This window comes from Pteropus alecto, unplaced genomic scaffold, assembly GCF_000325575.1.
Source record: "Pteropus alecto unplaced genomic scaffold, ASM32557v1 scaffold68, whole genome shotgun sequence".
NCBI lineage: Eukaryota > Metazoa > Chordata > Mammalia > Chiroptera > Pteropodidae > Pteropus > Pteropus alecto.
In genome coordinates this window covers 1,021,739-1,048,533 of record NW_006441386.1, presented here as the reverse complement: position 1 = coordinate 1,048,533, position 26,795 = coordinate 1,021,739, and the positions used below count along the sequence as shown (strand labels likewise).

General features: G+C 35.4%; 1 protein-coding gene and 1 pseudogene across 8 annotated transcripts in view; both read right to left on the bottom strand.

Annotated features, from left to right (window-relative positions):
* Positions 1-1,669: 1,669 nt before the first annotated feature.
* Positions 1,670-26,795, bottom strand: part of RABGEF1 (RAB guanine nucleotide exchange factor 1) — an 85,990-nt gene continuing 60,864 nt past the window's right edge. For 4 of the 8 annotated variants that reach the window (XM_015594615.2, XM_025051498.1, XM_015594621.2 and 1 more), the window contains 6 exons: positions 22,629-22,798; positions 15,044-15,125; positions 14,048-14,180; positions 11,710-11,801; positions 6,806-7,062; positions 1,670-3,978 (listed from right to left, as the gene is read on the bottom strand). In XM_015594615.2, coding sequence (XP_015450101.1) covers positions 3,580-3,978; positions 6,806-7,062; positions 11,710-11,801; positions 14,048-14,180; positions 15,044-15,125; positions 22,629-22,798 — 1,133 coding nt within the window. In that variant the 3' untranslated portion in view covers positions 1,670-3,579. The other 4 variants (XM_015594616.2, XM_015594618.2, XM_015594617.2 and 1 more) reach the window with 4 other exon arrangements.
* On the bottom strand, positions 15,353-22,620 carry LOC112485217 (annotated as a pseudogene).

Genomic DNA, 26,795 nt, shown 5'->3' with positions numbered 1-26,795 from the left:
GATACCACAGGCATGCATACCCAGCCCCAATGACACCTGAGTCTCAGGCCTTGACTAGACTGGTCACAGAGTAGAAGTGAGAAGACCAAGAACCCAGCCTAAGAGATGTCATGAAGAAGAATTGTGTATGAGCTCAGGCTCCAAACCCTCACTGCATACTCCACTGTCCCATCATCACTTAAAAACACAAATTCAAAGATAACATGGATGGATCTTGGGATTATGCTAAGTGAAATAAGTCAGAGAGAAAAGTTAAGAACCATATGATTTCACTCATATGTGGGATATAAAACTGAAAGGAGCAAAGGAACAAGACAAACACTCATGGACACGGACAAACAGTTCAGTTGTCAAGAGTGAATGGGGGTGTGTGGGGAGATAGATAAAGGTAAAAGGGTCAAATATATGGTGACAGAAGGAAATTTAACTTTGGATGGTGAACATACAATGCAATATATATATGATGTATTACTGAATTGTACTCTTAAAATCTATATAATTTTATTAACCAATGTCATCCTAATACATTTTTAAGAAATTCTAAGATGGCAAAGACAAAACATTAAAACCCTAACACAAGGACCTTCTGAGCACAGGACCCTACACAACCACAGAGACCCTTGTATCTCTCTCTATTCTTTTGTGCTTCAGAATCAATTTTGTAATTTTTTTCATATAATTCCCGAAAGCTCTTGTTACCTCTAGGTGATTTTTATTTGTTCCTATTGTGAATAAATATTTCCCATTTTATTTGCTAACTAGTTAGTAATGATATAGAAAAGTCATTTTTTATAGTTACTATTAATGGCCATTTTAACATTTCACATCTCACAACTTTAGTAAAATTTAATAATAGTTTCAATACCAACTCTCTTAGGTTTTCTACATAGAAAAATCGTCTACAAATAATAGCTATCACTTGAGCATTTAGCATTGCTAGGTAGTGTTCTAAGACATTTAATCTTCACAACCCTTTGAAGAAAGTACTATTATTCTCCTCATTTCACAGATGAGGTATATGAAATATGAGATACCTGCCCAAGGCCAAAGAGCTAATATAATAAGGTAAGTGGCAAAGTCAAAATTCAAAACCAAATTCAAGCCCTCTAGCCCGAGCTCATGTCCTCAATTACCAGGATATAATAGCTCTATATTTACTACATTAACCCCTTTCCCCCTCTACCCTTATTTCTGCTTGAAGTCTGAGCACCTTAGGTAAAATTTCAAAACAATGCTTACTGTAGTGACAGCAGACATCTTTCTCTTGCTATTTTTAACTGGGGTGCCTCTAATGTTTTATTTTAAAGTATGATAATGATGTCTGTGGCTTAAAGGGGAAACCTTTTTAACATGAAAACAATAATAATGTAGATTTTCCTAAGATGAACTAAAATTCAATTTGGAAGAGGAATGGATCATGAAACTTTATTGATAAGGACGTCTGTCACAAAGGTTTACTCTAATCACATTTATATTACATAAAATATTAATATTTTCTTATTGAGAAAAAAGAAACTCTGGCCATAGTATTGATGCTGCCTTAAGAGAAAAATAAGCCTCTACCTAAGGCAAGAATCCATATCTGAAGAATTCGACCAATATGAGAGATACACAAAAAAATTAACTCAACAAATTACTTTAAAGATATGTAAGAAATCAAGAGAACAGCTTTAGTGGGAGGCTGATATACACATTTTATTTAACAAACAATGCACACAGACTAAAAGAACTATATATTCCCAGGAGAATTGAGTATGTATACCTGGATTAGCACCTAGAAAATACATAGAAAATTTAAAAAAAAGTGGTTGGGGGAGCTTTCTATGAGAATCATTTGGACCCAGGTTTCTAACAGCTAATTCTCACCAATATTTGAGAGCAACTCTTCCATTCCACATGAACTGTCTCAGCGAACCGCTTCATATCCTCAGTGCTTATGACAATAGATGTGTTAACTTGATGGATTTTATATTTAAATTTAAGTAAAAGATAAAGTTTTATACTTACCCTAGTTTTACTTCAAAATTACTGCACTACAAATTTGTGGGTACACTATTAACAAGGTATTAGAAAAGAAAAGGAAACTTTTTTACTGCTTGTGTGATATGACCTTGTTTAAGAACGGTGCCCTGGGAATTTCAATTTCCCAGGTACACTGATAATCTGAAGAAATCACTGATGGGAAGGAGGAACATCAATCACATATTTAGGTTATGAAAGGTTCCATTAGTATTAGAAAAGGTTCCACACGGACAGTGGCTGTAAAGTCTCACTGAATGAGATATCAGTTAACATTACGCTGTGCACTTAATGCAATATTCTTTGGTTATACTGTATTAACTACCAAGAGGATAACTCCCTTGCTTACAAAATAGATCAGTGGTTCTTAACTGGAGAGATTTTGTAGCCGCCCCCCACCCCAGGACACATTTGGCAATGTCTGGAGATAATTTTTCACAACTGTGGGGAGCCTATGTAGCCATCTAGTGGATACATAGGCTAGGGATGCTGCTAAACATCCTACAGTGCATAATCCCCCACAACAGATACCCCTCAGGTCCCAAATATCAGTAGTATTGAGGTTGAGAAACCATGAAAGTTTATATGACATGTGTCGGGGCTGTCCATAAAGTCAAAAGTACACTATGGAGGCAAAAGGTCCCCCTCCCTCTGTACTTTATAGCTCTGAGGGCACCCCATCAGCTCTCACCAGCAGAGTCCCACTCATTCCCCTGTCCTTTGACCCAGAGCAAGTTCTCCTTTACATCAAAGAGCTCAATATCTGCTGAATGAAAAGAGGAAAGAGGTGTGTGAAGCATGGTTCAAAGTCTTTCATTGACTAAACTGTACAGTGACTTTATATGACTTAAAATTGTCCTGAACCTCAATGGTGTCATAGTTTCTGACTCTACAGTACCTCAAAGTTAGGGTTACCATATTGTTAAAGATGGAGTCAAAATTTTAAGGGGAGTATGTCTAAACACTTCTAGATTCACTTTAGTGGGGAAATCAAATAAAACGGTATTAAAGGAAACATTAAATAAACCATTTTAAACTAAAAAAAAAAAAAGGACGCATGAAATGCCATGCACGATACATACCATTCCTTTTTTTTTTTTAACATATTTACAATTTTACATACTTATCAATATATCTTCTATCTTTACAATTATAAAATTATTTCAAAGTGTAGAGTAGTGGTACCACTGAATTCCCTTGAACACACATTTCGTAGCATTCACTTGTTTTATCCTTTAAGAGGCAATTATTTACCCAAATCCATATTACATTGAATGCCACGAAGGAAGCATATAGAAAAATCATGGAGAAAAAATCGATTTAGACGAAATTTTCACACATGCCTTAAATGAATCTATTTCAGTAATTCAAATAAATACTGCTTTATTATTTACTAAGCTTCCCTTAGGAAAAACAAAACAAAAAGAATCCCCACAAACTGTACCTTTAAAATTGCTGACATTTATAAGCAATTAAGTTACATTTTAGATCCATTCAGTGGACTGTAGTAACAGCTAGCTACAATTTAGGCTAAATAAATACTATCCATGTACATTTTTATCATCCTGCATAAACCTGAGGTTGCAGTGGTGGAGGAAGTTTATCATTTTCAACATTTTCAGAGTCAATAGCTGCTAAAGACTGATTTGGAGGCTTAATTTCAAGTGGATATTTCTCAACAATGTCTTGAACCTCTTTTGCAATCCCATCTGTCCAATCTATTAGGTCTTTTTCAAGTTTCTTGGCTTCATTCATAATCCTTTCCTGTCGTTCATTCAATTGAGACAAGAGATCCAAGTTCTTATACATTTGCTTAACACCTAAACAAGCATCAGGAGACCAATTCTCAGATTCTTGCTTCCTGGGAGAAGTCTGGCCAGACATGTATCGATCAAAATCTTCCTGACTTAAATTCAAAGACTGAGCATCTAATTTCTCAATGAAAGCCACAGCACAACACTAGAAAAAGAAGAGAATGTTATTTATTATAGTCATATGAAGAACTACAAATATTCTAATAGATTTTTAAAAATCCTTTTATTACGGCAAATTTAAAACAGAAACAAAAGTAGACAATATACTAGCCTACTGAACCTCCATGGACTTCAGCTTTGAAAACTACCAACTCACAGCCAGTCATGTTTCCTTTATGTTCCCATCTGAAACAATTTTCTACAAATTAAAAAAAAAATGTTTTAAAAAAATGTTAATTACCAATTCCCACTGTGTCTGACAGTCAGAAATTTAGTTCTGTTCTTGGGTTGTTCAAAGGTGCTAGGGTCTTGTACAGAGTGAAATATTTGAGGGGGCACCGCCAGTGTTTGTTCTACACTGGCTACTACAGAGTTTCCCATGGATAAAAACTGAATAATTCCTTGAAGTCAGAGGCTCTCTGCTTCCCTGCCATGTTGTAGAGCAGAGGAACTGTGGCCAAGAGCTCCACAGCCAAGCATCTGGGGGCATGCCCCATAAAGCCATTTCCTTTTGAGGTCCTGCCAGTCCCACAATGCCCACTTGGGCATGACCAGCCATTGAGTGTGCCCCCAGGTACTGGTGTGGCACACAGACCGCTGGGCCTCAAGAGATATTTTAAATCATATGGTTAAAAGAACAAGCTTTGAAATCAGGCAACTTGAGTTGTCACCTCTGTCACTTGACAGCAGATTTGTGTGACCCTAGGGAAGTTTCATAAGCTCTGTGAGGTTTCTGCATCTGTAAAATGGAGGAATCCCACCCAGATTTATTGTGAGAATTAAACAATGTAACACATGTAACATGCTTAGCTCATAGGTCTGTTGCTAACAGTCAGTGAAGCTGACATCAGTTATATTTACTTATATCATATATTTCTACAAGAAACACACACCATTTACAATTTTTAAAACTATTTTCACAAGAAAAACGTGTAATATAATCAGGGGGAAATAGGTAGCTCTCAGAATTTCTGAGAGACTCATTCACAGGATTCTACTCCATTACACATAAAAAAGCAAATCATTTCTAAGGAATACTTAGCAAATCTATTACAACTGATTCATCTGATGAGAACGTGCCCATCTGACTCTTCCGTATGGGCTCACACTGTGTATGGAATTGCTACAGCCCTTTATCTGGAGAGAAGAGGACTCTAAGACCAGCCTAATATTCGTGGCTTAGGTGAATGGATATATAATATTGCCACTAATGGAAACAGTGTATATTGACCCTTAAAAAACATAGAAGTTAATCCCCTACTAAGCCCCACAGTCAAAAATCCAAATATAACTTTTGACTCTCCCAAAACTTAACTACTAGTAGCCTTCTCTTGACTGGATTTAATGTCTTACCCATAACATAAACTGCCGATTAACACATTTTTATATGTTACATGCATTATATACTATATTCTTACAATAAAGTAAACTAAGAAAAGGAAATGTTATTAAGAAAATCATAAAGAAAATACATTTAAAAAATTTATTGAAAAAAATCTCATCTGATCTCGGAAGCTAAGCAGGATTGAGCCTGGTTAGTACTTGGATGGGAGACCGCCTAGGAAGACCAGGTGTTAAAAAAATCTGCAAATAAGCGGACCCACGCAGTTCAAATCCATGTTGTTCAAGGGTCAACTACATATCAGAAAAGAAAAAAACATTTGGTGGGGAAGCAGTTTTAGTTGTGAACAAATTAAGTCTGAGGCACAACAAATAGCTGGAAGTGGAGCTCAACGTGAGGTCAAAACAGGTGACACAAACCTGTGGGTCATCACTGTACAGGTGACCAGCAGAGCTGTGACCACAGGAGACAGCCTAGGGAGAGAAATGCAGAGAGGACAGAACCCCAGGGAGTGACACAATTCAAGAGGAAGTAGAGGACACAAAACCTAAAAAGAAACAAGAAGTACTGGAATCGTGGAAGCCAAGAGACATAAGAAGTTCCAGAACAAAGGAGTCATCAAGGGTGTTAAAGAAGTGAACTAAAATGAAGACTGAGAGGTCCCCATGGAATATGGCAACTGGCAGATTTTTTACTTTTGCCAGAGCAGTTTCATTGACGAAGTGGGACTAGAAGCCCACTCTGAGCAAGAACAAGATGAAAAAAGAAGGTGCAAACATAGTTAAGGCTGTAAGTCAAGGCGCCAGGAAGCTGCGGAGTGTAGGAAGCCAGCAGACTCCACTGTCAACAACGAGGGCTACCCTCAAACATCTGCTGGTCTTGTTTCATATCTCCTACTACCATGTTTCCATTTCCATACTTCTCAGGATTTCCGGATTGTCTGATACTCTCTAGATAAACAATTGCATCCAAACGCTCTTCTCTAGCAGTCAAGTGCATGTTTCATTTTTGTTAAGGAATATGAGTACTTCGGTCACTAAGTTTTTTTGTGGAGTATAAACAACCGTATATCTAGAAGGATAAAAAACACTGCAAATAATGGAGCAAACATCACTTTGAAAAAGCATTCTGAAGTCCCTCCACCTGCAAACCACACTCCCCAAATGCTGGCAATACAGTAACAGGTAGGCGAACACAATGACTGATGGTGATGAGTAAGAGGGCAGGTCTAGGTTTTGAGGGACCTGAAGCTTATATGCTTTGGGGAATCCACTTAAAGGAAAAGGAAAAAAAAGAAAAACACAAAATTAGGTACAAAAAAGAATATAAATTTAAGATGTAAAAATAAATCACAACACATTTCTGGAGGTTTGGAGATTCAAGTACCTTAAATTGTCTTTTTAGACAATTTACCAGAAGCACTTCCTTATGTACCCTGGCTTCCTCTCCTTACCTATTACCCTGTACTTACCAAATTGGTGAAATAGTAGCCATCCTCTCCAGTCATCAATCGGCTTGGGTTGCAGAAGCGGGTGATATACTGAATATTAGACTGAAGGCGTGGGGGATTGCCCTTCAAAACAATGTAGATGAGAGTGGGTAAGAAGTCATCGGCTGAAGCTGGCTCATTCTTGGTGATCTTGATGGCATTGAAAATGTGTTTGCTGCACTTGGTGATGCAGGCCAACTTATCTCTAGGCACACGCTTCGAATCCATTTCAATGATATCTATAAAGCAGAAAAGACACTATTCCAATAAAAATAACATAAAAGAAGCATTAAGATAATCATTTTTTTCTATTAAGTTAAAGAAGTAATCTCGCAACCCTCTTATCTACCAGCTAACTTAGTGTATGAAAAACTTAAGATGGCAAGGACAGTAAATACTAGTGCACAGAACACATAACCATGAGCCAGTATGCTCTACCGGCATATGTTTTCATCCTCAGATGATGCACGGGATACTATTATTGATAAGAAAACTGAGGTTCAGAGAAGTCTGATGATTTGCCCAAGATCATACTGATAGCAAGTAACAGAGAGGGGATTTGAAACCAAGTCTAACTGAATCTAAAATCTATTCTTTCAATCATGATGGCAAACCTCTTATGAGTTCTATAGAGAACAGTCTTTATACTGCTTCTACTCCTCTTAATATACTGTAAAACTCAGTTTAGAAATCCTTACTTTGCATACTGCTTTTCAGAAATGTGGCTACTATACAAAGCATCTTTGTTTTACATATCAAGATACAGCTGCTGAAACCTATCACACGGAGATCCACAGTGGTCAATCCTCACGGCATGTAAATCTCCATCAGCTATAAACATCTACAGAAACTTTAAGACACTTATAACCTGCTGGTGAGCAAAGGGGATAAAGCAAGGGTATAAATTAATCGCATAAGCAACATTTTCTCTCAGAAAAAAATTATTTCACTGCCATTCACTACCACTCTGTCCAATTGTTGGGCTCTTAATATGCATGCCCCCTTTGTCACGAGGACTAGGAAGTGGTGAGGAAAAGCCAGTGTATGTACAAACTCACTGCTAGAATAACACAAGCAGGGGGAGGGAGTGTGTCTTTGGATGTACACATCTGCTTGCCATCTGGGAACATCATGAAAGAAAATAGCTGAGGCAGCTAAATTTGACAGCAAATTTTGCCATGAGAAGGAATAAAAGTTTCAGATTAGGTGGGATGGTGGTATGGGCCAGAGAGTTCTTTCTGCTCTCAGTTCCTATCTCTAAGGTCGGTTACCTAGAGGACCCTCACAGCACCAACAGCCATATGTGGGGGATAGAAACACTGGAGAGTATACAGGCTTTATTTTAACTTACTAATGCTTTTATTTCCTCTCCTTATAAGTTTATTTTGTGAATTATGTAACTTTCTTTTATTTTATTAGTTCTTTTAATTCGGGGTTGTAATTATTGTTATTATACCTCAGTCTATTTTTCCTTTTCTATTTAAATAGAACTTATTACAAAAAAGATATTAGGGAAAAAATTTTTTTTACCATTTTTTTCTACTTTGACTGACCTTATTTAGCCTTTTATCACTGACTTTTATTCTCTATTTTAACCATTTAACCATTTTCTCATTAATCTTTATTATTTAAGTTTTAAAGTAAATAAAAAATGAATTACTTTTTATCTGGATGCATGTGTAGCTACCACTGCCCAGGGGCAGGGCCAGGAGTGTAAAGAACAGAATAGAAGGAAAAGAAAAAAAAACAAAATCCAAGGGATTTCTCCCACATTCTTCATCCCACAGCAACCCTCACTCCCCTTCCTAAGTATCCTTCAGCCTGAGTTCTGTCGGAACCCTTTTGGACTCCTGAACCTGATGTGCAGTTCCATGATTTGCACTGCCCTAAAGTCTAAACTAGGATATATGGGAGGAAAAGCAAACAAAATAGGAAATTCACTACTGTATTACTCATTCTTCTAGTAATGTTCTCCCTCCCCAATCTGCCTGTTACTATTCACTTTTCAGAGTTCTTAGACAATTGCTTTGTGTCTTCTGTCCAAGGCTTTTACTTCTAATCAGTAGGAAAGACAGGGTTGAGGATAAATACTATCTTAGATGTCTAGACTTATCTTTAATGGAGTTCTGAAACAAAGTAGGCTGTATTTCTAGGTCATGTTTTCTCGACCTGGGCTCTACTGACATTTTAAGCTGTAAAGTTCTTTGTTGTTAAGGGACTGTCCTGTGCACTGCAGGATGTTTAGCAGCATCCCTGGCTACCCATTAGATGATAAATGTCAACTAAAATGGAAAATGCCTCATGCAGTCTCTTTATAAACAAAACTAATAGTGCTGATTAGTAACACATGGGATGACTTGGAGAAATTTAACTGATATCTCTATATTTTAGACCATTATTATAGACCATCCTCTCTAAATACTCCCGTACTGAGGCTGACAATTTTAGTTAGAGTAGGAAGCAAGTAATCACATAACCTCTGGTCCTCGCAGAGGTAGAATATGTCTGCACTTGAATGGGCAAGATGTAAGGGCTAAAATGAAAAGAGCAAGGTTTTTAAAATTTTGCGGCTGACTTTTTATTGAAAGATCTCTTGAAACTCCATCTCAGGTGCTTTGAGAGGAAAGTTTCACCTCTCAAATTCTATTAACAAACTGTTGATGTATTGAAATCCTCTTAGTTCTATTTTTAAGTAAACAACAGTTGGGCACTTTTGTTTCTGGTTTTACAAGGTCTGTCCTGTGGCTTTTCATAAGAGTCCTCAACATAAATTCCTTGGAGTAATTTAAACACAAACCAGTTGGTCTTGAACTTGGTAAAAGTCTAAAAGGTCCACATCTAGTTTTTTGAGAGGCTCTCATCTTCAATTTCTTACAATGTTCCCTGAGCGAAAGGTAGGAGTAGGGGTGGGCCTTGACCCAAGGGACTCGATTCATTGGACCTATGATGTAGCCTATTAGAAAAGCTTTGAACAACAAAGATGGCAGTATTTAGCTAGGCCAACTAGACTCTACACAGGGAATTAAAGAGAATAATTCATTTAATAACAGGAGTTGAAATGAAAAGACATAATGTAGGGAGGAGGCAAGAGAACTAAAATGTTTAATCAAACTATATTCAAAAATTGCAAAATGCTGATCAGCCCTATAGCCAGACCACCAGGAAACCTGCAGAACAAAGGAAGATTTCTGCTGGGATTGCTAACAAACTATTTCCTCATACTGTGGTGTGGAGGGAAAACTGAAAAACAGAGTTTTTAAGTGGCATCCTACATGGGAAAATAAAATCATTCATTCCCTATGGCTAAAACCATGGGGAACATAGGGATCAAAGGTTAGGAACTGCCAGCAAGCCTTTCACACTACATACTCTTACCTTTTCATGCTACATACTCTGCCTCTTTTATGCTATATGCCCATACCATCAAAAGAAAATGGGTGAACCAAGTCTTTAAACTGTAATTTGCAGAAACTAAGAATGATATAAAAACTGAATTCCCTGAACACTCAGGGTCCCTCTGTGTCTTTATCTCAGTCCCTCTCAGTGTCTCTGTCCCTCTGAATTTCTCTCAGGCTCTTTCACTCTGTTTCTGAAAGGAGACTATGCTCTGTCTATTGAGCATAAGAGTTTATTAGCCCTTCTCTAATAAACTTTTCATTTAACTCTAATTCTAATGTTCATTTGAATTCTTTCTTACACTCAGTCAAAGAACCCTCTCTCTCTGTGCAGGCCCACTCAGGGGAATGTGCCCTGTCCTGTGTCAGATATACAAAGGAAAGCAGAACCTGAGAAAGTGGATGAATCATGTTAACAGCAGATAACCGAATCCACAGAGAGGCTGTGGAGCTGTTTCTGTCAGAGTCTGCCTCCCTTCCAATCCTGATATCTTAAGCAAATCCTCATTTCTTCCTGTTACTTGAGTGAGTCTCTGGTTCTTATAACCAAAGGAGTCTACTTAATAGCCTGCCTCCAACAATAGCCTGCTAACATTAGCTAACCTACTTTCCTTTCCAGAATTCCATTAACAATCTCTAAATGTGCAAGACTTTCCATCTCTTCTCCTAGAGCAGTTGGCTAAGGTTGGATGTCTTCTCAATCATGAGTTTTTTTGTTTGTTTGTTTTTTGTTTTTTAAATGTTTGTGTAGCACTTCTGCTGAATTATTCCTGTGAATAAGAAAAAGAAACCTTATTAGGTGCCTGGACCTATCCAGAATGGCAGAGCCATATCAATTTAGGGCACTTCATATACTTCCTGAACAAAGAAGAAAAATAATTCAAAGCACATTTCTGATTAACAACCAGTTAGAGGCATCATTTTAATATGTAGCTCTAGCCTGGGGACTACTTTGCCTCACCAATTCCCTCCCCTACTCCAAATTTATTTTGAACATATAAATGCAACTGAGTTTTAAGAAATTTACCCTATAAACGGGGTCAAATATATGGTGATGGAAAGAGATTTGACTCTGGGTGGTGAACACACAATGCAATATACAGATGATGTATTATAGAATTGTACACTTGAAACCTATATAATTTTATTAACCAATGTCACTCCAATAAATTTAATTAAAAAATAAAATGAGAAAAGAAAAAGAAAGATACCCTAGCTGTATTTGACCTTAGTTTAGTTCAATACCCAAGAAATGAGACCTTGGTCATGTAAAGTGAAGGGGAAAAGTAGTTTATCTGCTAATAAGAATGCTTCAAATTCATGAAACTAACACTCTTACAAATCACTTTTACCACATTCTAATATATCTTTGGCAATCTGCATTTTAGAAATACTGTCTTTTTGCTCACTGAAATAAGTATAGAGTAATAAAATAGAATGTTAACTTCAAGGGAAAAACATCCAAATATAAAAACTGTCAGTTTCACTGACCTGTAATTGCTTTCACCACCATATCAGATACTTCTGGAATTTCTTCATTAACAGGGACACAAAGCATCTGAGGTGTAACCCAGTGCAGGGCTCTACAAGAGAGAAAGATAGTAAAAAAAAAAAAAAAAAAAATGTTGAAAGAATAGACTTTAGTCATTTATCTTGTTATTTCCTTCAGTTATGGGGAAATAGGGTGAACCACTGATGACTCAGGCAATCCTAGGCCCAAGCACGTATTAGGAGCTCACATGATGTGCCAAAGTTAACTAAAATCCAAAAATGAGGCTTTTCTTTTGCACTTACCACAAGAAAAGCATAAGGCAATTTTACTGGTTGAAATGAGATTATACTAAGTCTGAAAAGCACTAGATATTTGGAAATTATTTGAGAGGAATCTAATGCTCCCTGTCCTCACTGTCTACCACCATCAATGTCCTATTAGTCTCTGCCTTCAACTTCTGAGGCATACCAGAGCCTATGTAAGAGTGCAACAAGCATGTGTCACCTCACCCTGAATCACTGAGTTCCCTGATCGCATTATAGCTTCACATTAAAAATTCTACTGCTGATTTTCACCACTTGCTTATTTAACGTTCTCACTCTTCATCTCAGTCCAAGCCCATCCTGTTAGTTCTGGCTCTATCTTCCATCTTTCCAATATCAACTTCTCACTTCTAGTGTGACACCAGAAAGTACCAATTACCAGCCTCACTGTCTGGGAACTCCATTTGAAATTCCTTGGCCTCTCTCCTCCAGAAATACCTCATCATGCTCAGTCTTTGCCCAGTTACCAAATTTGATTGCTTATTTCCTAAGTGTTTCACTGCCACTGGAATGCAGAGAACTGAGGCTTACTCTGTTGGTCACGGAAAACCGGGTGCTCTGCAAAATATTATCAACCCAGTGCTAGTGGAAAGTGATTGGAGAATGGCTGAATAACAAGCACCCTTGGTATAGATGAGAAAAAATGACATTGCCTTGATATGGTTATCAAGATAGTACAATGAAAAGAGAAAATAATGAAATTTCCTCCTCAGAATTTTGGAGATTTGAAACAATCTCAAACATCAAATATGGTTCTTATCTAAAGCTGCTTGGAATCAGATGGATAAGCAAGATGGTGACTTGAGCCATTTCCTATGTATGTACCATATTCCTTTTCTTTTTGACAGATTATATGCTAAGGATGACAGGACCTTAGCTGTCACTTGCTCTCAAGGTTTGAAATTCAAGTGCTCTGTTTTCCCACAATGTGTTCTTCCAACAGCTGGTAGTAAATACAGTAGTAAATAAGTCTCCCCCCTTATTCACAGTTTTGCTTTCTGCGGCTTCAGTTACTCATGGTCAACTGTGGTCCAAAAAAACTAAGTGAAAAATTCCAGAAACAAATCATAAGTTTTAAATTGCCATTCTCAGTAGTGTGTGTGATTAAACCTCACACTGTCCCACCCAAGATGTGAATCATCCCTTTGTCCAGCATATTCACATGGTGTACTCTACCTGCCCATTAGTCACTTAGTAGCATGATATTCTACTCCAACAATGTTTAAGAAGAAGAAATGCTTTGGTGTGTTGACTTTGGGTGAAGTTAGACAAGGTAGATTAGAATGAGTTGAATTGGGAATGTGTAGTGGCTATGAATTAGAAACCTCTTCCTATTATATAAAGCAGTACAGTAGTCTCCCTTATCCACAGTTACCCAGGGTCAAACACGGTTTGAAAATATTAAATGGAAAATTCCAGAAATAAACAATTTTAGAATTGTTTATTTAAACTATGTGCTGTTCTGAGTAGTGTGATTAAATCTCATGCCATCCCACTGTGTCTGGGACATGAACCATCCCTTTGTCCGGCATCTCCACACTGTATACAGTCTCTGCCCCTTAGTCACTTAGTAGCCATCTTGGTTATGAAATCGACTGTCATGGCATTGCAGTGCTTGTGTTCAAGTAAAACTCATTTTACTTAAATAATGACCCCAAAGCACAAGAGTACTAATGCTGGCAATTCAGAAATGCCAAAGAGAAGCTGTAAGGAGCTTTAAGTGAAAAGGTGGAAATTCTCAACTTAATATTTTGAGAGAGAGACCATATTCACATAACTTTTATTACAGTATACTGTTATAATTGTTCTATTTTATTATAAATTATTATTAGTCTCTTACTGTACCTAATTTATAAATTAAATTTTATCAAAGGTATGTATGTATGTGAGGAAATAATATATATAGCATTCAGTACTATCTGAATTTCAGGCGTCCACTTGAGGTATTGGAATGTTTCCCCTGTAGATAAGGGCGGACTACTATATAACAAGACAAAGCAAAACAATCAACTACCTGATCCTCTTTTGAATAGCGAGATCTTTCTTCTCATCATCAGTAGTTTCTGGACAGAACACATACTTATAGAGACGAGTCATGATGTACTTTTCAATCTGATCCATTATTTTCTCAACTCTTTCTGGAGGCACTGAAATATCCAGATGGATATAAAAGCTCAAGATAAAGATGGACACTTAAAATTAAGAATATGTTTTCATAGTACTTTCTATATAGCAGAAAACTAATTTGCTAGAAATACATTAAACACACCCAGAAACAAAAATATAAGATGTTATATTAAAAAATATCCTTAAAAAATTACCTCACCATTGGGACTGCCTTTTACAGAATTCCTACTTCTAACTTAAGCTGTTCTGGCAGGACCTAACAGGTGTTAGGTCTTCCTAACACCCTAGTGGGGAAACCTTAGTATGGGTCACTCTCTACTGCTACATTAGAAATGCACTTGAAATTTCCAAAACTGATGACTGCTGGCAAGACTCACCTTTTCACTTCTCTGAGGCTTACTATAAAGCCTTAGAGATCACTCCAAAGTATACATATAGGGCAGATTTCTCAGGTATACATGTATGCTAAGTACATCCTCAAATCTAACATTGATGGAAGTCAAATTCAAGAAAGATCCCTAAAAACCTAAAGTGCTAAATCAGTTGTCAATTTTGTTCCTACCCCAACCCACATAAAGAATACATAATCATGAACAAATAACTGACCAAGATAGTAATTCCAAGTTGGGGTTTTACTTAGAAACCTCATAAAGGGTGCTAATCAACTCTGCCTCTACTCCTAATGAAGTTATTAAACACAGCTCAATAAATTATTCAATTGTTCAGATTATGTAGGAATAATAAACATGGTGGTATTCAAAGGCACTGCTAAGTATAAGCTACCAGAATGTTGGAGTAATTTCTAAAGCAGAGTGGGAACACCAGCCAGGCCTTCCGAGAAAGGAGAAACTGCCAAGAGACTGGCGGGCTACCAAAGTATTACCTTTTCCACGAGTCTGCACTCTTTCAGCCACATTCTGGTAAAAATCCTGAGTACACTCTGACTGTTCCTCAATGCTTAAATCCTGAAACAAAGGGGCATAGAGGGTGCTTGGTAGATGAAGAAAGAGGAAAAAAGCTTTAAATTTTATGAAGTCTCCAAAACCCACTCAAACTGGTACATCTCAAAAGTACTTAGAAATTATATTAACTCTGCAGGGGAAAAAAAAACCTATCCATAAATATTAATTACAAAATCCCATGACCTCTCATTTCTTTTCATTATATATATTTTTTATTCTTCATGGGTATAATGAATATTTTGATAATTTACATGTTTATGTACACTTCTATTTATCTAATAATATACTTAACTATTTTTGATGGCCATATAACATTCTATTATATTAACCAATTTTTTAAACCATCCTCTACTACTGTGCATTTCGGTTCCTTCCCTTTTTTCACTAGTATGTAATGTAGCAATAAACAATTGTGTGGCGACTGTTTCTTATGGGTTATTTTTTTTGTGTGATATTTTCAAAAGTGGCATTAATAGTTTCTAAGTATGAACAACTTTATAACTTTAAGCATCTATTTACAAATTTTATTTGGTTTTACTGATTTTATAGGTGTAATACATATATTTATTCTCCACTTTCTTCCAAAGAATATTTGAAGTCTACATAAAAGAAAAACACAGTTCATCTCAACAAACTATAAGGTGATTTAAAGAAAAAAAAAAAAACAACCATGGAAACAGAAAGTAAAGCCAGGAATGACAACACAAAAATGGATTCTTTGAAGATAGAAAACTTACTCAATAGTCAGCCCATAAATCTTTCTCTAACTAAACTTTCTAGCAATCATCACTAAAATGAAAATAGTCACGTAATTGAGACTCCAAAATATAAAGCAAACTAATTCTTTGGTAAAATTCTGACACCAAAGTCAGAAATTTCTCCCAAGGATCCTCATAAAGATGTCACTGTAGAAAGGCATTAATATGACCCAAGACAAATTCTACAGGACTGTTTCTCATAGGCTGCCTCTGCACAGGCCAATGACAACATATGCCAAGGGCTGACAAAGCCCTGGTAAAATATGCAGACCCTGGCCCTCTGGTTTAATTCAGAAGGGATGTCCTAGTGTTGGGGCAGTAACCAAACCTTGCCTTACCTGCCTTTACAATGTCTCTTCCTCTGATTCTTTCCTGGTTTGGGCCCACTTTACCCCTCACCTGTTTAGTGGCTCTCTCTGCCTTTGATCTCTCTCATTTTTCAACCTATCTTTTACACAACACAGTCCAGTTGATCACATTAGATTATAATCTAGTCACACTGTGCCTCAAACTTCCAAGTTATCCATCAGATGGATGCTGAAGAGTACACTCAGCTCAAACACTACATCATCCTTCCCACTTCCCTGCCAGGTTACCTATTGTTCTGAGAATCTGCATTTAATTTTCCCACATCTCTGATACTGTGAAATTATTCTTTGTCCAGATTACCTTTACTCCTCTCTAATCCTCAAACCGTTATTCAAGGAAGTCCCATAGTTATCACCCTTTAGGCTCAGTTCATACCTTCTCTCCTCTAAGAAGTCTCTCATTCCCTTAAAATAACCTTGTAGGTCTCACAGCATTTACAGCACTCTGTGACCACCTTGACTACAGCTCTTGTTACTGTTTTATTTACGTAAGAGCCATTTGGTTGAATTAGAATTGATCCTTTTTCTAGTAAGAACTAGGTACTACCCTTAGTAAATTTTATATATTTTGTAATGTTAAGCTTGTACTTATATTCACCTCCATTTCCCAGTTTTTTCCACATTATCTGACTTTAATTTTTCATTGCACAGATGTTTAAAAAGTTAATGCTACTGGACAGTTTACCTGTTTATTAAGAATAATTCTTCAACAATTCCCCCTCTACAGGTAAAATAAATATCCTAAGCTATTTCCAAGTTTTTTCATGTTTAGCTCTTTTATATGGCTGGAATGTAAGGTACCCAGTATGAAACATAAGACCTTAAGTAATCTGTACACAAGCTTCCCTGTCTTTTTTAGTAGCAATTAGTAAAAAACGACCCTGTTTTCCTTTGTTTTCCAGTTGTCATATAATTTGTATGTGAGAAACTGAAACTATTTCTGGAATCCTGGTTTATATACTATATGTTTTTTAACATCAAAATCACATATAGTTGTGATTACTTTTATTTTAGAATATATTTTGAAATCTGATAAATTTAGAAACCTCCTCTCCCTTCCCCCAAAGATTGTATTTTAAGTGTTCATATTGACCTGCAAAGTATTCATAAACTTTTTATTTTCCTCAGCTAGCTCCTAGATACAACCCTTAGTCTTTTAATTCTTTGAACAAACCTCTTTTTATACTAGATTATTAATATTTAATCTTATTTATTGCTATTGTCTTTTAAATTGCTATTTTTAAAGAATGTGCTAGGCTTTTTATCATTGGCATGTCATGTTGTAACTGAATTTTGTGGACTTTATCTCGTTATGTTGCTAAATTTATACCTCTGCTTTCTCTTGGATTTTCCTGATAAGATTATTTTTCCTGAGTTTCCTGAAACTTCTATTTCTATCCATTCTAAAAACACTTATTACGTGATTAGAACTGCCAGACACTGTACCAGGCAATAATATAAAAAGATTAATAAAATGCTCAGAGAGCATTCAGCTTAAATAGGAAGACTGAATGCAAATAATCATATTCTATGATAGGACCAAGTCATGGGGCATATGGCAAATCTCTTACTTCTTTTTCTTATTCCAACTATCTTCAAATATCATCTCTAAATAGGTATGGTGGTAGCAGCAGTAAGTATTCTTGTTTCATACTAATACTTGTGTAAGATGGTAATGATGAGATGTTTCTAGTGATGGTCATGAGATAGGTTGTCTCCTTCATGCTCTGTGGTATGAACCAACTAGATCCATCACTAATCTATAAGAAAAATCCTAATCCTACTGAGCATACTCCTGCTGGTGCCTCTATGGAGAAGGAGGGTGGGTCTCTACCAGAACATGCTGGGTATGTCAAATATGTGGCTTTCCTTTTGGTATTGTCAATTCCTAATGAGACTCCAAACTTTTGTTTCCTATCCAGCCCTAATCTATAAATCAACTAAAGATATTATATTGTAAATTCTCTAAGTTTCACCTTTCTACAAAATTAGATCACCAGACAAGTTTAGGTCCACTGAAAACATTTCTTCAGAGAATTAGTTTTAATATTATGCCTGGACTTTCATGAGTAGAGTCATAGCAGCAGCTATATGAAGAACATGTCCATAAGAACATGTTTATAAATTCTACATATCATCAATCATTCCCTTGTTCTTTCACTCTTATTTTAAATCATTTTATAAATCTCAAATCCTTCTAATAAGCAAACTGGATTTAAATAACAAAAGATAGACTACCATTATGGAGTTTATGAGATAAAATTTATTTTACTATTAAACCTATGAATTTTATTTTTTATACGGGGACTCAACATTTTAATTTCTTTTATGATGCTATAATTTTACTTACACTTCCTGCAATGGACTATCTATTCATCTACTTAGGGAGCTTAGACATGGTTACCATTCATTTGCAGAAATCTTAACACTTAGAATAAACTACGTTCATTTTTATGATTATCACTAGTATTCACTTTTAGCTAGAAACACTGTCCTTTTAAAGGTATAACTGGCCTATTTTATTGGTACCAATGGATCATTTACTCCTCCCACAGCTCCACACAATCACTGTAATTTTATAATTCAGAAAATTCCTTTTTATATTTCTATTTCTATGTAGATTTACTTCATTATAATGTTTATTTTATAATGTAAAATAATTCCCCTACCTTTTATCTTGCTTTATATTCCTTCTAGGACTTACCACTGTTATATTATAAATTGGTTTATTATCTATTTCCTCTACTAACATATCAGCTCGACTAACATGTCACCACCATATTCTCAGTCCCTATAACAGAACCAGGGATAGGGATAGTGCTCAATATTAGCTGAATGAAAGGAGGAATGAATGTGCCCATTTATTATTGTTCTGCCTTATAATACTGTGAAAATATTGGGAGACAATTCTACATAGATCTTTTATATTTCCATACATTTTGTGAGGAGAGGCACTACCTTTGTTCTGTACTCTTTTCAAAGATAGTTATATAACAAACGGCCTTGAAACACAGAGATTGGGCCTCCCTCAAGAGAAAAAAAGGGAAAATTGTTTACTGGCCAGTACAATGTTTCCGTCTGGGGCAAGGTCGTGATGCTCTAGAGGTTCAATAGTGTCCCGTTGCCCTCTTCTGTAAGTATGTGAAGCTATTAAGCATGCAGTCCTGAAATCAATGGAATAGGCTTCCGAATTAAAGTTCATTGATGCAATTGTATGATTAGGTGTTTAGATGCTAGTTACTTGGGCTTTCAAACAATGTTTGGGAAAAAGTCAAAAGTATTCATAGGTGAAAAAAGTGAACCAGACTTTCAAGAGTTATAGCAGCTAGTTAAAATACAAAACAAAACAAAAAACACAACTCTTCAAGAGGCAGTTAAGTTTCTTTCACCCTGCTCACCAGGGTAGGTCTTGGGGTGTGCCCATGCAGCTTGTACCCTACTTTGTTAACTAGCATCACTATGCCCAACTCTTTCCTATCAACCAGCATGTGGAACAAGGCCTCATGCCTGCAAGGGTCAAATGTGGCTCAGTCTGGACTGTAACTGGTTCAACTTGAGTAGGCCCTGCTTCATGAACACTTTCTGAATATAGACTTCAGTCATCATGGGGCCCTCTTAAAGGTTCTTCAGATGAATATCATCTTTAATTTCTTCTTTTGAAACACATTGTGTTGGCCTTCTCCAAAATGTCTGCGACATCTAACGAGTCCTTGCAGAGACCCTAAATACCATGTAATCTGCCACCTCCACCATTTTTTGGCTTTTCTGCAACAAATTCTCGGTATCTCTCAAAGCTCGCTTATATTTTTCCATAGTCTCTTTCAGCTATTCTTCTAACCTGACATTCTCTTCCATAAACACCTTCTCTGTAGAGGGAGTATCTCTCTTCTGTTCCATTTTGACCTACGTCCTCTTCACTCTGGTCATTATTATTTTGTTTTGTAGCTGTGCACAATAGAAGAGGGCCTTAGAGACAATGCCAAAGCTGGGAGGCTGTGTCTCATCAGCCTCACCATGGAGCCACCATGGCTGTCCCTCAATAATGTTTTAAGTTTTCTCCCACACATCACTGTATTCTGTGACAAAGTCTTGACTACTTTTATTCATTCATAACGTTTAACATAGTTATCGACTTACTCTTTTATCTACTTTTGTTTCTTATGATATATAGATTCCATCAGCTCAGATGTTTTCTCATTGTCATGTTACCTTACTTCTCATCCTTGCTGCTCCTAACTTTAAAATTGGGACCTGGGTTACTTCCCCCACTAATTTTCTTAGCATAACTAAAGTCTGTTTTGTTGATTAAAGTTTCTTTGTTTTAGATACATACTTCTGCTCTCCTAACAATAATTATATAGCAGGGCAAACTACTCCTTGTATACACATATGGTTTAGAATACTGAAGTCATTTTAAGGTATAGAATGATTTCTTTTTATTTGGGGGAAAAGAAGATAAATGAAGATACAGCCATGTTTTAAACTATAATATTTTTTCCTCTTTAGTCAGGTTTAGAGAAAGTTTTTCAAGAGAATTAATATCAGAAAAAATTTAAGTTTCCATAATATAATCAATACCAGATTTATATACACTGAGAAAAGAACAGTGAAGGCAGTAAAAGGTCTTACGTTGTGCTTGCTCATTTCCTTAAAAAGGAAAAAGCATATCTGAACGACTGCTAATAAAGGAATCTTGTTTTAAAAACTGCATTGAGAAACCCAGAAAATTTGTTTATTAAAGTGCTTTAATGCAATATCCAATAAATTAAAGGGTCAGTATTTTGAGAAGTAGAGGGTGACACAGGATACACTTTTTAAAATAGGGCAGGCTATAGTTTCAGAATAGGAGAAAATGCATCTGAGGGATTTATTAACACTTAGCAAGGGCAGGACTTAAACAGTTGGGCAGCACTAGTTTCTCTAGGTGTCTTATTTACTTTGATTTAACTACATCCTGTGTGTTTTGAAAATATTTACGTATAAATAAATTTGTGGAAAAAAATTCTTTACAAAGCCAGAGTACTGATTAAGTTAGGAAAAGATAGTGTTCTAGTTATGATAGGGAAGGTTTACTTCTACATAATGCTTTAAAATTATCCTGGGCACATAAGGCTCTGTCCAAATGACAAAAGAAATTTATACATCCTTCATTTCCTTGGTGACCATATACGTCTCTGGATCCGTGGCCACTCAGACCTAGTTAAAGCTTGGTTCTTACAGTGAGATTCTTATAGTTCTTTTGTAATGATAAGATTAAAAAACTAAACCTTGCAAATTCTTCTTAGCTTCTTCTTCATGCACACCTCCAACTCCCTGGCCATTTTTTCACTGAAATTTAAATTCTTGCTATGGTGACTTCTGAAAACAGGAAAGTAGATGATAACAACTGTATGTTCAACATGAATGGATTTTGCATTGATGAAGTAGATGCCGGTCTTATTTGCAACAGAAAAACAACTTAAAGGATATAAAAAGGGACTATAAGACAATATAAATTTTAATATTAAGGATCTAATAAGATTAACCAAAAAGAAAAAAGGGAAAAATAAACCAGCTTTAGAAGAGTTTATATGATATCTGTTGAACAGTAAAGCATTACAATGCAATACTGCAGTGTTGCACGAATTATATAGGTGCTAAAAAATTTAACCAAAATTTCTCTTTTGGGATAAGAAAAATTTTAAGTCTTAGTGCAGATATAGTGCTTCCTGCTAAAGATGAGTCCTTTCATAGGTAGTCTTATAAATTTTTGTAACTGAAATTACGAGTTAAAGACACACATGTGGAAGACACTAGTTTTAGTTGTCCTTGGCAGAATCTAGCTGTGTAACTTCGGACAAGTCACTTATCCTCTTTGGCTATTTCCCCATCTATAAAATAAGAAGGCTAAAACTAAGAAAATTGCTAAGGTCCCTTTCAATATCTATATTCTACATAATGCTTTAAGGTAGAGAAGCTTTCCCTTCTCTACCTTAGCAAGGAGAGGAAAATTAAAAATCAAAATACAAAACAAAACAAAAACAAAAATATGCTAAAATGATTGCTACTAGTCTAACAACTGTTACTTAAGAGTTCAAGGTCTACTATGGCAGTTTATAATATTTACAAGGTGATAAGTTAGGAAGGCTTATTACTAAAATATGCAATAAAGTGTCTTGGATGTCATATTTTTCATGCAAAGATGATCCAATACCACTGAGCTGTAGTAGAAAAGTACTAGTCCGAGAATCAGGTTTTAACTTGGTACAGTGACATTTCTTGCATAACTTAACATCTCTGGGTCTTGATTTTCTCAGGTGTAAATGACAACTGCATTAGATTATCTCTAAGACCTTTCCTAAAACCACAACTCTGTTTCTAAGTAGTTATTCTCAACCTACCCTTTTGTAATGCATTGCTTCCAAAAACAGCTTGGTCTGCTTATAGATTTCTTGGCCTGTCTTGTGGAAGGTCTTGAGAAATTCTATGAATTCTTTAGATACTCTATCCGTTTCAATGCTGGTTTGCCGGTTTATGGAAGGACTGGGAGCTTTTGCTTCCTGAATTTCTGCTGGGCAAATAAAAAATAAGTTTCATTACACAGAAGATCCATGCACGAAATTACTTTAAGTTTCTAATTTAAGATTATTTAAATTATGCTTAATCAAAGTTAATCTTGAATTATTTTATGTTTAAATATTTGAACAACTTTCCTTAAAGTAAGCTAAATCTACTTTATGAGTAGGAATACAAGTAGATAAAATTACATGATCTAAAAGTATCCCTATTCAAATAAAAAGTTGCTCTATTCATATTTTCTTAGCCAAAATATATCATGCTTTGATCTATATATTTAATCATTAATACTGAAATGGCACTACTATCTTGAACAACTTTTTCAAAGATTTGTATGAATTTACAAAACTAATCAACAAGTAAAATAACAATCAGTAGAAACACAAAAATATTAGATGACTTATAAAATGTTAGAACTTTCCAAATCCATTTACTTGTCAAAAAGGCAAACAAAGGCTAATTTGTTTATGTGGAGTCTAATAAGTAATTATTTATCCACTATTCAGTTTTCAAGCCATACTGTTCAAAGTGAAGAATACATTCAAAGTAGCATAGTGATTATGATAGAGCATACAGCAAAGAGGCAAGACGGGCAAATAAAATACTGTCTAATCAGTTGGCCACTCAACTCTTTTCCCTCTTCAATAAATACACTTAAAGGGAAATGGGACCTTTATAGAACAGAGATAACAGAGCTGTAATAGAGTGAGCACTCTCAGAAACCATGAACTAATGCTTGGTCTCATCACATTCTAAGCCTACCAATTTTGAATTGTGCTCTCTAATTCAGTACCTGAAAGGAATTAGATACCTCGTACACCCATGATTCCCTTCCCTTTTAACACAAAAAGGATAATTAAGAAGAAAAAGTATCTTTTGAAGGTATTAAAATCAGCCTATTACATATTTTCTGAGAAATTTCTTATAATCTTATTTTTTAAACTTTAGTACTTGAGACACATTTTAACAATGAAGCGGAAATAATGTTTTAAGATAATAAAGGCATTATTCCTATTAGAGTGCCTGATTTATTCAAGAGAGGCAAACACATGGAGATAACCTAAAAGAATATACCATTAGATGTGGCAATCTAAAGACTCCACATCTTACTACATAACTGGTTGCTAAACTAATGTGTTATATAATTGTTTGACTTTATGTTCAAATTAAAGCAAAACACTTACCCCCCTACTAAATTGTACTATCAAGTTGTTAGGAGAACAAAATTGCGCTTTATAGTTATCTTTCCAAATCAAGTATTTACCTAGCTTTTAAATTATCGGGTGCTTCTTAACTATAATTCAAAATGCAGAAGTCCTCAAAGAATTCAATCACATTAAAAGAAGAAATAAAGGAATGAAAAAAAAGCACACAAAAAATACTATATGTATGGCTAAAAACACTATCAGTTAAAAGTCAGACAACAAACTGGAAAAAAATGTCTGTATGTTACATCGCAAAAGACTACAGAGAAGAAAAAAATCCAATAGTTCAATATGAAAATGAGTAAAGAATATAAAGAGAACATAGAAAAGATACAGATGGATCTTAAACACAGGAAAATGCCCAATCTCACTCATGTTAAAAAATATGCAAATTTATACTACTATGAGATGTCATTTAAAAAATCAATAAGTAGACACAAATCTGAAGTTTGATGTTGATGAGGATATGAGGGGGAAGGCACTCAGAATATGCATGTGGGAATATAAAATGATTTAATTGCAATGGAGTGCAATTTGGCAATTATCATCAAAATTAAAAATACATTTATCCTATGACCAAACAATTCCATTTCTCAGAAATTTTCTACTGATACAATTGCACACGTGCAAAAGGAAACATGTACAAGGCTACTCATTTCAGTGCAAAAGACTAAAACATCACAAAATGAAGACTAAGGTACTAAATAAATTACGGTTTAATTCACAAAATGGAATATTGTATGGTTTTAAAATTGTTAACCCAATAAACTTAATAAAATAAATTTAAAAATAAAAAATAAAGAAAAAACAAGAAAAAAATTAAAAAGCATGTTTTTCATGTACTGATAAGGAAAGAGTTCTTAAATGTATTGCTAAGTTAAAAAAGTACGGTATGTGTAGTATGCTTTTACATAAAATATGAGAACTTATGGGATAAGAATATATGTATTTATAAAAGCACAGAAAGATACACAAAAAACTTATGACAAACGCTGTCTAAATGTGGGGTAAGGGTGGTGGTAGTTGGAAACTAGATGAGTGAGGGACTGAATTACGTATACCTTTTGTTTTTGAGCCATTTGGATGTACTATTCATTGTTTTTAAGCAAAAAAATAAATTGGGCACAATTCAGCTCAAAACATAAACTGGCAGCATCTTTTCTGAAACATTTTTATCAATATGGAAAACTAAAAATAGCATTTTACTTATTGTATGACTGGAAAAAGTTCTTTAATACTTGGAATTTAATCCTTCACTCAGTCTAATAATTCCACTCCTAGTCATGATGGAATGAATAACAGGGATTGGGTTTACTTTACTCCTTTAATCAGACAAAATATAAAAAATAATGATTTTCAGACACTAGACAACAGGTAGATGAGAAAGTAACCCTAGAGAGAAGGGGACTATCATGGTAAGTCCTAAAAGTGCCCCCAGATCACTGCAGGGATAGTTTTTAGGCCATGCACAGGGAGAGGCAACTCAAACAGGACTAATTTGCTGAAATGGGGAAATTGTGTAGAGTGCAGGAAGGCCAAAGTTATTAGAATTGGCCTGGCAAAATACAGAGAGGATGGTGCTGCACTGAAAAGACGCCAGATAATTGCAAAAGGGTTCCCCTGAGTCTCTGAGTACTGCACAAGTATGCAACGAAACTACCCAAGACTGGGTAAAGGAGCAGGCAGGACAAGAGCCACAGCACACATGGCAGAGAAAAATTCATTTTCCCAACAGCCAGGAATAAAGAGCAACAGCAATGGCAAATATGTGGGCAAATATAAAAGACATTTTTTCATTTAAAAATTTCTTTAAAAGATAATTGTTGGAGGCTAAAGTAATAATTATGGATTGTGGGATCTATATGTAAAAGTAAAATGTAGGACAACAAAGGATGGGAGGAAGAAATGTAAGAATACTGTTGGTAAGGTTCTTATATGTAAAGTGGTATATTATTATTTAAAAGTAGAGTAGTTAAATATTTATTTTGTAAACCTCAGAACAACCCCAAAAGGAAAGGAGAGGAGGAGGGAAGGAGGAAGGGAAGAAGAAGGAAAGAAGCTAATAAACCATAGTAGAGATAAAGATATAATCATAAAAGATAATCTATCAAAAAGAAGTCAGGAAAAGAGGAGAAAAAGAACTAAATCCAGATGAGATAAATAGAAAACAAAGAGCAAAATGGTAAATTTAAGCACCATCTTATCAAAAATCTCATTAACTATAAGTAGTCTAAACAGTCCAATTAAAAGTCAGACTGTCAGATTAGATAAAAACAAGATCCCTCTATATGCTGTCTATGTGAAATCCACTTTAAAGACAGAGATATGTTAAAAACTAAAGAAACGAAAAGGATATACCAGTCAAACAATCAAAAAGAACTGAAGTAGCCTTATGAATATCAAAGTAAATTTTAGAACATGGAGCATTACCAAGGATAAAGAGGGAGCATTTCACAATGAAAAAAAGGTTAATTCTTCAAGAAGGCATAGCAATCCTAAATGTGTATGTACCTAATAACACAGCTTCAAAACACAGGAAGCAAAAATGGCTAGAATTAAAAGAGATAAAAAAAAAATCCATAATTTAATTTGGTAATTTCAACACTCCTCTTGATAACTGATATTAGAGGTGATAAGAAATATCCATAAGGACAGAATATTTGAACAATGCTATCAACCAACTTGATCTGACATTTATAGAACACTCCACCCAATAAAAACAAAATATACACTCAATCTGACAATAAGAGTTTACATATAGTGAATATTCATTATGTGCTAGGTACT